Here is a 15,689-nt window from a genome sequence, read left to right on the forward strand (position 1 = left end):
GTGCCCATATTTCAAAGAATTAATGGACCCTAGAGGGTCGATTGCGATAAGTGCTGAAGTGATGTGTCGCGTGCTGTTTGGCCGCCACTATGGCTTGATTAATCGGATCGTCAGGATCGTACAGTCATGAGCAATATAATGTACGCTTTAGGACTCTGTCTCACTAACATATTTGACATTTAGTGACTCTTCAGTTCAATTTGTTAAAATAGTTAATGTGACATGGTACCTGAGTGTATACATATTAATGCTCGTGACCGTACATTATATATTCCATCCTTCGGGCGATATTTTTCAGTACCGTCCCTAAGCGAGCATCGAAAATAATGGATGTGGTATCTCACTAATAAGGAATAAAAACTTAGGTTTTTTATTTTGCTCTTTTTCTCAACGTGTTTGATATTTTTATAGAGTTTATAAATGGAGATAGAGAATGATATTACATTTTATATTAAAAGAAAAATAGAACTATTTTTTTGGATAATCAGGTGATTCAAGCCTGCAAAGTCCTTACCAAACAAGGGAAAGTCTCACAAAGTGATTTCACCTATGTCCCCATCGGGAATTGAACCCAGACCTCCAAATCGTGATCCTAACGCTCTAACCACTAGACCACAGAGGATGTTGCCTATTTCAATAACAAATTTAAAAAAATATATGTTATTATTATCTCTCTATATTGTACTCTTTATTGTACACATTAATTATATAAGTAAATAATGCCAAACAAAAATAGGTTCAAAAGGTATAATTTTCGGTTAGTACCTTACCTGTACCTATCATAATAAAATAAAATAATTACCAAAAAAACCTTATACAGCAAATCAATATTTGCAAACACACAGAAAAACTTGAATTCTAACAATTACTTACACACAAAAAAAGTAAATAAAAAATCTACCATCATGATTATAATAGATCCGGTATGCGCGTACGCATCACTCATTTAAACTCAGTATACAACGATATGTCTTCGAAGCGTAACGTTGGTTCAAACTGGTATAATATTGAAAGAAAGAAAGCCAAAACGATACGGGTATAAATTATAGGTAAAAAATACTTTAGTGTCAAAAACAAGTGAACAAATATTTAAGTGTTTTTAGTGTTAAACAAGAAGCAAAATGTTTGGGACTTTTGGTTTTTGTTTAGTGTTTTGTTTACACTTAGTATTAGTGCAATGTTATGAAGTGCCGCCGGCTAAATTGGAAGCGATCTGGCCTAAAGGACTAAGAGTTTCTATTCCGGGTAAGTGTTATTCATTCACCTTTACATACATACATAAACTCACGACTGTAATCCTTAACGGGGTGGCAGAGACAAGTAAAATCAAAGACAACTTGTAGCGATTTTTGATACGACTTTACCCGTTTTTTTATTAGGCTTAGTATATTTGCAAAGTAATAAATCTTTTACAGGTTAAGTCCCAATTGACAAGTTAAGAAGGTACCTACCACAAATGTCAGGAAAAAATTTAAATATTGGGTAACTATTACCTTTCACTTTCCTTTTTTTCTATTAAGTATTTACTTACCTACCTTTTTGTATCTCTGACCCCAACGAGGGAGTTTCCAAGCTCATCACTAATTTAAGAGCCACGCTCTTGTCGGTGTAGCATCCTCCATGCTACTTTTTTAGGGAAAAATAGGGCAATGGTTTCCCTCTTGCCTTCCGCCCCGCAGTACTCTGTCTGATGCAAGTGGGATGGCGCCCAGAGTAGTCTATTTCAAATCCGTACTAGGACTCCTACGACTCTGAATAGTACTGACAGTTACTGCTGCCCTCTGTCAGGTTCCAGGTTACAGTCCCTGTGACAATGCTCACTTTTCAGATGGCATTGTCTTCGTTTAACCTTCTAATTTCATGAAAAACTGACACATGCATCTTTCATCTTTGTTTTTGGGTAAGATGCTATATATTTTTTATATAATATATATAAGTTAATAAATTATAATTTATATATAAAAAAATAAAGTATATGTTTTTAATACATTATATTTTTGAATAGTTGTGTAACCCAGCAATGAGAAAATAGGTAATAATCACGACAACTTCTTAGAATTCAACTCCAACTACATATTATATTGCTTTCGGGAAACGCAGCTTGGAAAGTAGTTCATTGGGAATATATTTGTTTAAGTTTTAACAACATTTTTCTTTTTACACAGTTTTTATGTGACTTATTGTAAGTTCACTTAGGACCGAAAATTTTAAGCGTTTGATGTTCGTTCCAATATAGGTGTAATAGGTAGGAACATATTAATTAAACGTGCCTAGTGATAGACTGTCTTAAAACCAGTTGTTATATTTTATTTCCTATCGCGGACTTCGCGGTCATTAAACAGATATAATGACGTCATAACGACCGAGAACCTGTATTCATTTTGATAATTGTCTCTCACGGCGACCAGATGAGGTTATACACTACACAAAAAAGATATTGTTAATAATAATCAATAATAGAATACTTTATTGCTCAAAAGGAACATACCTACCACACAATTAATTGCATAATAAAGATCTTTATTTGTTTGTTTGTTTGTTTGAGGAACGGGAGGCCTTTGCCCAGCAGTGGGATCTTATGGGCTAGATTAGATTTGGTCTCCACAATGCACAGATGAACAAAATATCCGTATCCTCTACCGAAGGTTGTCTGGAAGAGATCGCTCTTAGCGATAAGACCGCCTTTGCCCACCTTACAATAAGTATATCCTATAAATATCTTGTGAATTTGTGTGCAACAAAGTGTTATTTATTATGATTTGATTGACCACGCCGGCGAGATCGGTATCACTTATTGAATGTTTTTTGGCAGATGATGGCTTCTCACTCTTCGCGTTCCATGGGAAGCTGAACGAAGAGATGGAAGGTCTAGAAGCGGGGTATTGGTCCCGGGACATCACTAAGGCTAAGGATGGGCGGTGGACATTCCGGGACAGAGATGCCAAGTTGAACATCGGAGACAAGGTCTACTTCTGGACTTATGTCATCAGGAACGGACTTGGGTACAGGCAGGACAATGGGGAATGGACTGTTACTGGTGAGCTAGATTTTTGCTTGCACAGGACCGGAAAGGATGGCATGAAAGACAGGAGGCACATACCCAGCAGTCGGTGGACCCAGGCAGACCAGATAGGGCCATATACCAGCCTCCGTGGTCTGGTGGTTAGAGCTTTAGGCTCACGACCTGGAAGTCCGGGGTCGATTCCCGATGGGGACATGGTCGAAATCATTTTATGAGATTATGCTTTGTTTGGTAACGACTTTTCAGGTTTGTCACCTGATTTTCTGAAAAAGTAAGATGATTCCGTGCTTCCCATGCGTCCGGGCTATAAGCCGTAAAAACACCTCCACCAACCCGCAGTGGAGCAGCGTGGTGGATTATGCTCCATACCACCTCCGGTTGACTGAGGGGAGGCCTGTGCCCAGCAGTAGGGCTAGATAGGCTGTTTCTGTTTTTATACTACAGACTTATTAAACTTTTAGATTAAATTGTCTTAAGGGGCCTCTACGTGTTGGCTTCGGCCCCACACACGCCTTCCAAAAGTCCGGGCCTCCATAGGCCCGAGATATGGAAATGACAAACAAAATAATAATAAAATATATTTGTAGCGGACCCAACTAGTTGGCCACCTAGTTCCGCTCACATGCAACAGATGGCGCCACATTGTTCCAAACAATTTAATAACTAATTGGTACAATTATATTTATGATAATGCTTGAAGATTAACAATTTTAAAGCACAGCTGGCACTTACAATAGGTACAACCTGTGCTTTAAGTACAGTCATGAGCCCACAATGTACCCACTTTAGGACTCTGTCGCACTAACATATTTGTCATTTAGTGAGACTTACAGTTCAATTTGTCAAAAAAGTTAATGTGACATGGTACCAAAGTGTATACATATTAATGCTCGTAACCGTACCAGCTATCAGGGGGCGTGTCCAATCTGAAGCCACATCGTCATCAGATGACGGCGGTCAAGCGTGAACATAAAAACTTATTTAAAAAAAGGGGCTATTCTTAAAACGTGTATAAACTTGGTTGAGTCGAGAAGCAACAAAAAACCTTTTGTCCGTATTCAAATATACGTAATTAGTTCTTAAAGAAATATGTGTACTGTTAACTGTTACTGGCAATATAATTTAATTTATTCTCATTCTTAAAAAAACAATTTAAACTAAAATTTTTAAAAATCTATTTTCCACTTTCATCAATCGTTTCATACACGCACGACGGTCAAGAGTAGATCGTACTGAACCTTTTCTAAGGACATCTCCAACTTGGTCAATGTACGTCCTAGGTCTACCTCTGCAAGCCCTACCATAAACCTTCGCTACCGCTTTCGTAATCCTGTATCCTTCATTCATAATAATTTATCCGTGTATTGAATGCCTTATTCACAAATCGGTAAAGTAGGTATTTATTTTATTTTATTTTCTTAGGAAGATTAACAGTCAAATAATAACTATAGATCTAGACGATAGATGTAGACAATGCTAATGAGAAATCTCCACAAATAGATAAAGAGTTACGCGCTGATAAAGAGGCAGGTATAGGTATGTCACATTAATCTAACATTAAATGAGAAGAAGAATGAGTGAAAAAAAAGGGTTTGGCAAGCATTCGTTTGACAGTTGTAATGCTGGTACAGAACAAATCTAAATCACATTGCAATTCACTGAAATCACGACAGGCACGAATAAAAAATGAATTTCTGCGATAATTTACCCTAGCAAATGGTACTCGAAGAACAGAGCGCTGTCTGAGCCCAAGTACCTAAATTAGTTCGCAGGTATCAGAATAGTATTGTTGGTTCACCGCTTGAAACTATTTTCATACGTTTTTTTCTTTTGTGGACGGACTTGCCTCACACTGCACTGAGAGACCGTCTACTTATCAAGTTTTACGAAAACGATTTATATCAAAAGATTACGGCGCGATATTTAGACTAAAGCCAAGTAAATTATCTATCATACCTGATCATATGACTTGGTCTACAAATAATATCTTCTTCAATACATACATACATAAACAGCCTATAAACGTCCCACTGCTGGGCACAGGCCTCCCCCCAATCAAGCGGACGGGATACGGAGCATACTCCACCACGCTGCTCCACTGCGTGTTGGTGAAGATGTTTTTACGGCTAATAGCCGGGACCAACAGCTTAACGTGCCCTCCGAAGCACGGAATCACCTTACTTTTTCAGACAATCAGGTGATTCAAGCCTGAAAAATCCTTACCAAACAAAGGACAGTCTCACAAAATGATTTCGACCATGTCCCCATCGGGAATCCAACCCGGACCTCCAGATCGAGAGCCTAACGCTCTAGCCACTAGACCACGGAGGCTGTTGTCTTCTTCAATAAATCCAGTCAAACTCATATTTTGGATCAGTAGCCGGTCTTCCCCACATTGACCTTACTCAGTTATATTAGTAGTTATAAGTACTCCACCCCGGGTATTCCCGCCATTCCAACGTAATTATTACATACGGTAATTCAGTACAACTCAATATTTGCCTTTGGAAATCCCCATTGAATTCGTGACTAGAATGAATTCCTATTGAATGCTTACACGAATGCTTATTTTGCGAAATGAAGTATAAAAAGCTAATATATCAACATATAAAACACAACATAATATTATTAAATAAATCGACTCATGAAATAAACCTCTATATCAAAGCACGAACGGCCTTCGAGGTCTAGTGGTTCAGCATTAGGCTCACGATCCGGAAGTTCCGGGTTCGATTCCCGGTGGGGACACGTCTAAAAAATGACAAGTATGTGGTCCTTGTTATGAGCCATGTTAGGACCCTGACCCTGAAACCTGACACCAGGGTTGATGGGGGTGGTACAATGAAGGACTTTACAAACGGCGTTGTTAAATCTTTTCTTCGTTTAAACTTCTAATTGGATAACAGACATACATCTTTTATCTTTGTTTTTGGGTATAAATGATGACCCTTTTTATTACACCAAGGTACAATTACACTTCTACCCATTATTATTCTGATCAATATAAAGAGAAGCATTATAAGCAATATAGGTAGCAACATCATTCTAAGTATACCTAATGTTATCCAAATATCAAGCAACAATTAGTTTTATATATGCTTCTACTATTACATTCCATTTTTCAATAATTATGTACCCCAGCAATGAGAAAATAAGTAATTATCACGTTAGAAGTGAACAACGCCATCTATCGTGTGTTTGGGGAACGTCGATTGGAAAGTACCTCATTGATCAACATAAGCTCACGACTATATCCCAATTGGGGTTGTCAGAGGCACATCCTTCTCAAGATGAACTAAGTACTTACCCACAATTCACCGAGCTTTTTGTTAGAACGACGTAATAGGTTGTGAGCCGTATCACCGTTTATAATGGTCGACCTAACTGTGTTAGTGAAAACTGCACTTTAGATTCATTGGTGCAAGTCCGGTACCGGAGTTTGAACCGGCGCTTCACGTTGGAGAAGCAAGCCAAACCACAGAACTACAGTGACTAAGAGAGATTAAACAAAAAAATTTTTACTCCAGGTTACGTCGACGAAGCCGGCAACCCGGTTGACCCTGGCAACCCATCTGGACCTGTAACTCCCGGCACGCCTTTGGGGGGAACCACTTACAATCCTCCTCCAGTATCACCTTCACCGGGAGTCAGCCCCGTTGATGGCTACCCTTGCGAGATCTCCGAGACTAAGGTGGGACGTAAGGGCTGAACTGCCCATTACAGACTTTACAGACTTTTTACAGACTTTTTTTGACGTGACTTATTGTAGATTTGCCGCAGATGGCATTAACTACTTGGCCGGACAAATCCCGGTCCAAATTTTAGGACAAAAGGCCTGAGGGTGTCCAGTTGGGCGCGAACCTTGGCTCAGGGCGTCGTCTGAGAGGAAGAATATTTGAAAGAATTAATCGACCCTAGTGGGTCGATAGCGATAAGCGCTGAATGAGGGAAGTTTTTCACAGGGTCTGCTTACCTAACCTGAAGATTTGACAGCTGCGGCTCACACACACACTGCCCATTATTGTTATTAATATGAAAGAGTATCACGCCTGTATCCCTGAAGAGGTAGGCAGAGGTGTATAGTTTACACGCCCACTCCTCGCCATCTATGTCTAAGTTTAAAAGGGGCGATCAGGACCCCGGTGCCGACCTCTCCGGCATGGTTGACGATTTCCCTCAATCTGAACTTATCGCAATCGACCCACTTGGGTCGATCAACTCTTTCAAATATTTTTCCTCTCAAACGACGCCCTGAACCGATTTTCGCGCCCAACTGGACACCCTCAGGCCTGTTGTCTTAAACGTTGTACCGGGTGAGAGCCTTCAGCGCTCCCCATTTGTCCGGCCAAGTAGTTAATGTCATCTGCGGCAAATCTAGAATAAGTCACGTCAGAAAAAAATAGGGGCGAGCCCAAGGAAACTACGTTACATCTGTTATATTATGATCCAAACATCAATTCAAACTGAACAGCTAACATCAAAGATGACAATTTGACACCCGTCAACTTAGTAGCGTGTTTAAATAAAACACTGAAACTAAAGTAAACTAACTAAAACACATAATAACGGGTTCTTACCGCGTTTAAAGTAGGAATATGAGACTCCCGATATTTCGACACTATTGCAAGTGCCATGATCACGGGATGACTGATGAGATTGGAGTGGAGTAGGTAGATCCATAATTTTCTACGCGGTAAGAACCCGTTATTATGTGTTTTAATTATGATAATAACCGCGTAAACTTAAAACAATGTATAAAGAAAACTAAACTAAACTAAACTTTATTATCTGAGGATCATTTTTAGTAATAAAGTTTCACACCTCGCACACACACATACGTGAACTATTAAAAAAATAAAAATCACATTTGGGGCGAACGGGAAACACTCAAAAATGAGATTGACATAATAATGGTAGACTGGCATCTAGAGGCATTTCTAATTTTTTTAATTTGTCTTTGACACAGTCAACCACCCTTTTGTTATATAATAGTACTTACTATATTCATACTTTATCTATACTTTTAAACAGAATTCTGTAACAGTCCAAAAAACTAGGCATATACTATATCTCAACCAACACATAATATGATTGGTTGATTTCAACCAATCATAATATCATTCACGTTTAAAGTATGTTCTGATACACTGTATTTTGTGAATTAATAGTAGTTAAGTATTTAAGATACTGTTACTTATAGATAAAATAAATAAAAAATATACTTGTATTATAATGATTTTGTCTTTTTAGGTGTCAGTACCCGGGTTTGTCTGCAAGGGCCAGCTGTTGTTTGAAGATAACTTCAATTCTTCTATACTTTTAAACAGAATTCTGTAACAGTCCAAAAAACTAGGCATATACTATATCTCAACCAACACATAATATGATTGGTTGATTTCAACCAATCATAATATCATTCACGTTTAAAGTATGTTCTGATACACTGTATTTTGTGAATTAATAGTAGTTAAGTATTTAAGATACTGTTACTTATAGATAAAATAAATAAAAAATATACTTGTATTATAATGATTTTGTCTTTTTAGGTGTCAGTACCCGGGTTTGTCTGCAAGGGCCAGCTGTTGTTTGAAGATAACTTCAATTCTGGCATTGACAAAGGCAAGCTTTGGACCCCCGAAATCAAGTTTCCTGGTGAACCTGTGAGTGGAAAACCTTGTTATTCATCCTCCTCCTCCTACCTATGTATACAGGGTGTTAGTGACATCGTAACGAAAACTTTGAGGGATGATTCAGATCATGATTCTGAGTTGATGTCAAGTGGAATTTTCCGTCGCATAAGTTTAGAACTGAAAATAACTTATAAAACTCAAAAAAACATGAATACTCGACGAAAATTTCCACTTGATATTAACTTAGAATCATTTGCACACCAACACCCTGTATAAAACCAGGCACCTATCCAAAAAACAGGGAGGTTAACAAGGCCACATAAAAGCAATTCATCTAAAAAAGCAATATTGCTATTTGATATTTTGTGTGTATTGCGTATTTACTTTTATATGCGCAAATCAATATTGCTCAAATTGCAATATTGTTTTTTTAAATGAATTGCTTCGTTGTCGTGTTTTTAACACGTTTTATATCTAGTAATTTAGAAACTCTCCTCTGTGGTCCCTAGTTTGTCCGAAACTAAGGTGATCTATGCTTCGGATTTGCTCCCGGTTACTACTTGACTGATGTAAGCACGTAGTCGTTACATGTACCATTACAGTGGCATTTGACGAGTCAATAATAAATACCCTGACACCAGAGTTGAAGTTTTCCTCACGTTCAACATTTCACTCTTTCTGCTTCTTTCCTTAATTCCTCCTTCTTACTCTTACGCAACCCGTTGCTGCCAAATAGTTTAGTGGATACCTTACCCTACTTATCCTTTCTTCCCCTAATCTTGCATTGATGAATTCCTTTGCAATATTTTCCTGATGTACTTACAGGGCAAGTTATAAAGTATTTTAATTAGGGAAAACTAATACGGTACTTACTCCTTTTTTGTTTTCGACCCTTGAAGGGTCCAAGATCGGTTATACGAACATGCAACCAGATTGACTTGAACTTATCGTGTTCCATTAAATTTTAGTCCGTCAAATATGGAATATTTCATTAAGTAATGTGACAGAATAGTTATTACAAAATAAATTTATAATTTGGAAATCGTTAACTTTATTATAAAATAATAAAATGTTGGGGTTGTTATATCACATTTTGTTTGTCTCATAGTGATTTTCTGAGTTATATAATTACGCGTCCATCCGTTACTCATCCGTCACTAAGATACTTAATTTTAATTTATTTTGTACTTCTCTAGTTAAGTGAATTGTATTCTTTTGGAGAAATATTTTTTTAAAACCGTAACTAGTGCACCACATTTCGCCAGCAATCTAGCGTGGAGACGCCGCCAGCTTATCTGAATGCCATCGAAATGACAAGAAGAACCATGAGTACTTTCCCACCGGGTGCGATTTTGAGCGGTCTATTTGACTAGACCTACCTGTTGCGGTCGACATGTATCTTGTAATTTTGATAGAATTAGGTAATTAGTTTCAAAGCGAAATGGCAAGTTTCACACACATACATAAACTCACGTCTGTCTTTCCTAATGGGGTGGGCAGAACCACAAGTAATCAAAGACAACTTGCAGCCACTGTTGATACGAGTCTCTTAGTCAAACTACTAATTAAATTCAAGAACAAAGAAAAATATCATAGTGACCAAGTCTTCTTCTTTTTCTTCGAATGAGGGACATTCGAGGCGACGTTCCTCAAAAACAATACAGATGGCGCTGTAAAGACTTTCCTTCGTTTAATATGGAGAAGCAAGCCGGTGAACCTCAGGACCACATTGACTATCCTAGATTTCGCTTCTTTTTTTAGGGTCTTTGTTCGTTAATTCCTTCGATAACCAGAGCTAGAGACTAAATCATTGGCTGGTAAGGTGGTCAGTGCAACACAAATCTATACATAATCACAGCATGAAATGAGAAGGCCACCAACCTGACTGCTGCTGCGCCGGGCTCCGACATACCGCTCCGAGCTCCAAGATACCTATACCGCCGACAGTTCCTTGTTGAATTCACCAACTTAACACTCAGCAGAGTTGAATTAGGTATTGTCCAACATTAATAACACAATTTCCGATAGATTAAACTGTTTCTTCACAATAAATTCACAGAAAATAAATTATCCGTGGCGGACCCCGTGGTCGGCGCGAACAGAGTGACGCCATATTGGTTTCGACCAATAGCGTGGATTGCCGCGGCCCGCATAAGTCGAGGCGGCAGATTAAAATCTCAGCCATGAGTATAGTTTGCGTGCACAGTCTTCTTTCTTTATATTTTGGGTAAATCTAATATTATCTAATAAAATTCTTCATATCCAGGATTATCCGTTCAACGTATATTTGAACGACCGTCACCTTCGAGTACGCGATGGCAAGCTGACCATCAAACCTGTGACCCTCGAGTCTAAGTACGGCGAAGACTTCGTGATGCAGTCCTTGGATCTTACATCAAGGTATGACCTTCATGTAATTAGTTCTAGATCTTTGACACCCTCTTGTATTTTTGGAGACTTTCTTTCATCTGCTCTGTATACTAAAGGGCCAAATGCGTCGTCAGCCATTAGATCTAATGCAAGTTTATTGATAGACTAATACTTTATCCTTTTAAGGTCGAAATCTCATTGTATAACTATTGTGCCTGGAAATCTCGGCCTAACGAGGTTAAACAGTTATCCACCAAGTAAGAAGTACAACTTTGTACAGCCTTTGGTATTAAAATGACCTTCAACCTTCAGATGCACAGGCATGGTTGGCACATCAGAGTGCGCCCGCGAAGCCTCAGGTCCTCTCATCCTGCCTCCCATCATCACAGCCAAGGTCACCACCAAGAATAAGTTCAACTTCAAGTACGGCAGGGTAGAAGTCAGTGCCAAGATGCCACTCGGGGACTGGCTGGTGCCCGGTAAGAAATTTCCTGATAGTTATATTGTAGCTTCTGTTTTGGACTGCAATGCTTATAGCAATGGTTAGGTTATGAACGTCGACCACTCCGGCGACAATTTTTCATTCAGCGCTTATCGCTATCGCCACTAGGGTCGATTAATTCTTTCCAATGTAATCCTCTCAAACAACGCCCTGGACCGAGGTTCGCGCCCATTTGTGCACCCTCAGGCCTGTTGTGTTAAGTTTTGTATCAGGTGAAAGCCCTCAGAGTACTCAATTTGTCCGGCCAAGTCATCAGCGGTCATCAGAAGCATAACACAACATGAGGTCACGACTATATACCAATTGGAGTATCCATCGCAAGATGAATAAAGTAGCCAACACATCACCGGGCTTTCTGTTAGACCAACACGATAGCTGGTGAGTCGTATCACTATCTATAATAGTTCAGCTAACCAAGAATGTAACACCTTTTAGAAATCCAACTGGAACCCAAGGACCATGTGTATGGTCTCCGCAACTACGCGTCAGGGGTGCTCCGCATCGCCTCTGTCAAGGGGAACCTGGCCTACTCGAAGAAACTCTATGGAGGACCCATCATGTGCGAATCTGAGCCTTACAGGTATGATCATAATTATGATTATCGTAGCTTTTTATTTAGTACATTATTATTATTGCGAATGGCAGACAAAAATAAAATATCCTGCGTGGATCATATATCCAGCTTAAGCTCCCCTAACCAAGTCTCTGCCGCATCCGACACACAATGCAGCCCGGCTATGCCACCTGGGAACCGGTGCAGAGGGCACTCGTCAACTATGTGAGATATGGTTTGATCCGGGTCACCACATTCACAGTATGGCGACTCCTTTAAGCCCCATTTATGTAGGTGATGGTTTGACTTTCCATGGTTGGTCCTACACCGGTACATGAAGTGCTTACTTCAAGTGTCGACGTGTGTAATATTTAAGCATTAATATGGTTTGACTTTTTTTTTGAGCTCTCGTAGGACGCTTGCCTCTCACTTTGAGGTCGCAAACTCAAATCCAGCACAGGCCTAAACCAATGATTGTCGAATTTGTTTTCGAATTCATGTTTGGATCATAAATTATTATCACTTGCTCAGCGGTGAAGGAAAACATTGTGAGGAAACCCACATTCCCGAGAAATGCCTTTTCGGAGGTATGTGACCTAACCTGTATTGGGCTGGTTTTCCCTAGGCGGGTTGGAAGGTCAGACAAGCAGTCACTTCTGTAAAAATCCGGACCTGTCAAATCTTTAGGTTAGGTTAGGTTAGGTTCCGCCCTGTAGTTTCGGGCGCAAGAATAGGGCTACGATACCCCCTGCCTGTCGTAAAAGGCGACTGAAAGGGGACACTGGAGACCGTGAGTGGTAAGGGCGGGCGCCCGAGCCGCTCTTCATACGGTCTCCAGGAGGGACGGCAATGTGACATGGCCTCGCATTGCCGTAAAACTGGGATGGCGTAGGGGTGGGGACCTACCCCGGGACGCGCTTTTTATAGCAGGCGCGAGGGAAGCACCGGTGCGTTCGTTAGAGATCCCGGAGCTTCCCGACATGCGCAGCAGAGGGCCATCGGAGGGGTTTTAGTCGGTAAGAGTCCGACGTAACCTCGTCGCTCCCCCGGGTGGCGAGGTATCCATGAGGATTTCCCCTTCGTAACCAAAAAAAAAAAAAGGTTAGGTTAGATTTAGGTAAACGGACTCTGTGAAAAACGGGATAATGCTAAGGAGATGATGGTTTGCCTTTTTTACAGAAATGCTCACTTAAAAGAAAAAATAGGCTTCGATCATTGGAATAAGGACTTCCACAACTACAGTTTGATTTGGAGACCTGGTAAGTTAAAAGTCTTAAAATTGTTGAGACAATAATAAGTAGAGTTACCTACCTATGAAATGAGATTGTTTCCAAAATAACCGAAATAACATTTGGTAGGAATAAAACCTGTTTCAAAATTAACGTGTTTGCCTAATTGGAAATATGGAGCGCGTAATTGCCTTCTGTTATAGAGTAATTAACTAATTAAATTATTTCTAATAATATTATTAGATCTTGCTATTATGTTCTTAACACGTTCACTGTGTATGAACCACATATGAGGCAATAAATTTGAAACTCATACGGGCATGTCCCGACTTGTGGGGCTCATTTTTTTCTTGCCATGTACAACGTGTTTATCGATTGATATAACATTGCACGTGAGGGGTTGATATCTAATTTTCAGTTACACAGTGAACGTGTTAAAATACTTACCTGAGCAAATACTTCCTTTTTTTCTGCAATCAATCGCGCTAAGCTCTAAGGGCCCTATTTAAGGGACCTAACATGATCGCGCCACCAGCATAATATGGCATCGGCTTGCTTTTCACCTCTGAATTTGGAAATATGGTCGTGAACTTATGTTTTTTTAAAAAAACACTACGCTACTTTTACCTACTACAACAACGACACACCAACAACAACAACCAACATTCCGGAACTTCCACCAACATTCAGCAATAATCAAGAACTTTCAGCAACAATTGGCGACATTCAGCAACATTCAGTAACATTCAACAACACTCAGCAACATTTAGCAATATTCACTAACATTCCACAGCTTTTAGCAACATTTTTAAGCAGTTAATAAAATTAAATCTCGTCCTTCCAGATGGCATATCCCTCTTTGTGGATGGAGAGAAGTACGGAGAAGTGAATCCTGGTGAAGGGTTCTCAGCTGACGCCACCAAACATTCAGTCCCTGCCGCCCCGCAGTGGCTCCGGGGAAGCATCATGGCGCCTTTTGATGAAATGGTGGGTGTTCAATTGGATTAGTCCGTGCTTAGGCACCAGCCCAGTTAAGCCCAGCTTTACTCAGGACGTCCACCACCACCTTAAGACCATTTCGATGAACATGTTTTTTATTTTATTTCTATTGACATTTTGATATTTTATCTATCACGTCGGTCTAAAAGCTCGGTGAGGTGTGGGTACCTAGTTCATCTTGCGATGGATGTACCTGTGACTACGCCAATTGAAATATAGTCGTAAGCTTATGTTATATTAATTATCTCGTTTTTGTGTGTGGCGTCCTTCTAGTATAATCATCATCATCATAAATCACATACGTTTCAGACGGTTTATGACTATCATAGTCGCGAAGTGATGCATTTTTATCATAGCTGTGAAGCGTCAACTATCGCACACTCAAATTCAAAAATATCTTTATTCAGTAGTTACATTTTGAATCGCCATATTTTACATAAGTAACGGACGTCTCATCCGCCTAACACCTTTATAGCCGGGGAAAAGAAGTTGCAAGAGAAATCTCTATAATAAACATTTTGTCTACTATTCTATAAGTACTTTATTTTCTTTCCTTCCTCAGTTCTACATCGCCATAGGGCTGAACGTCGGTGGAGTTCATGAGTTCCCTGATGAGGATGGCAAGCCGTGGAGTAACAAGGCCACCAAAGCCATGCTCCATTTCTGGAACGCGCAAAACGAGTGGAGATCCACCTGGTTTGATGACACCAGCGCGCTGCAGGTGGAGTATGTCCGGGTCTACGCGTTGTGAGGGTAAGTGTGGTTTTAAACTTGAATGAAGTAAGCTTGAATGAACCGGTTTTTTGGAGTTTCTTTTTTGGGTCGGATACTTGAGTTGGTTTGGACACGAAGAGTCGATGAAGTATAATAGGATTACGAATGCAGTACATAAAGCGAAGGTTGGTGGTAGATCTAGCAGAGAAAGACCAAGACGTACGTTGACCAAATTGGAGATGTCCCTAGAAAAGGTTCAGTACAATCTTCTCTGAACGATCCGAACAATTGGTGCGTGTGTGAAACGATTGATGAATGTGGAGGAAGCAAGAGAAGTGTGTCAGGATCGAAGCAAATGGAACTCCAGAGTCTCTGCTTACCCCGCCTAGTTTATGTATGTGTGCATGTGTCGAATAGTTGACTAGACGCGAGGATGGTCAGTGTTCAACGGCCGTCACAGAATTGTGACCACGTGAAGGAAAAAGGTGAAAGACCGGTGGTCGGATGACATCGCGAGAAAGTTGTGGATGAGGTTAGTGCAGGATCGGAAAGAATGATGCCAAATGGAGGTGGCCTGTACCCAACAGTGGGATGATACAAGCTTCTTCTTCTTCCGTGCGAGTTGTGAGGTGAATTATCAACCTCATCAACCCTGGTGTCAGGGTTATTA

At 40.0% G+C, this 15,689-nt stretch overlaps 1 protein-coding gene across 1 annotated transcript; it reads left to right on the forward strand.

Moving 5' to 3' along the window:
- The first annotated feature begins 961 nt into the window (after positions 1–961).
- LOC126372487 (beta-1,3-glucan-binding protein 1-like) lies at positions 962–15,058 on the forward strand. The gene is made up of 10 exons (XM_050018284.1): positions 962–1,245; positions 2,813–3,037; positions 6,550–6,713; positions 8,569–8,682; positions 10,919–11,052; positions 11,335–11,501; positions 11,960–12,104; positions 13,257–13,336; positions 14,151–14,293; positions 14,868–15,058. The coding sequence occupies exons 1-10, from the start codon at positions 1,122–1,124 to the stop codon at positions 15,054–15,056; spliced, it is 1,485 nt and encodes a 494-aa protein (XP_049874241.1). The 5' UTR covers positions 962–1,121; the 3' UTR covers positions 15,057–15,058.
- Positions 15,059–15,689: the final 631 nt, after the last annotated feature.

Source organism: Pectinophora gossypiella, chromosome 14 (genome assembly GCF_024362695.1).
Source record: "Pectinophora gossypiella chromosome 14, ilPecGoss1.1, whole genome shotgun sequence".
Taxonomy (NCBI): domain Eukaryota; kingdom Metazoa; phylum Arthropoda; class Insecta; order Lepidoptera; family Gelechiidae; genus Pectinophora; species Pectinophora gossypiella.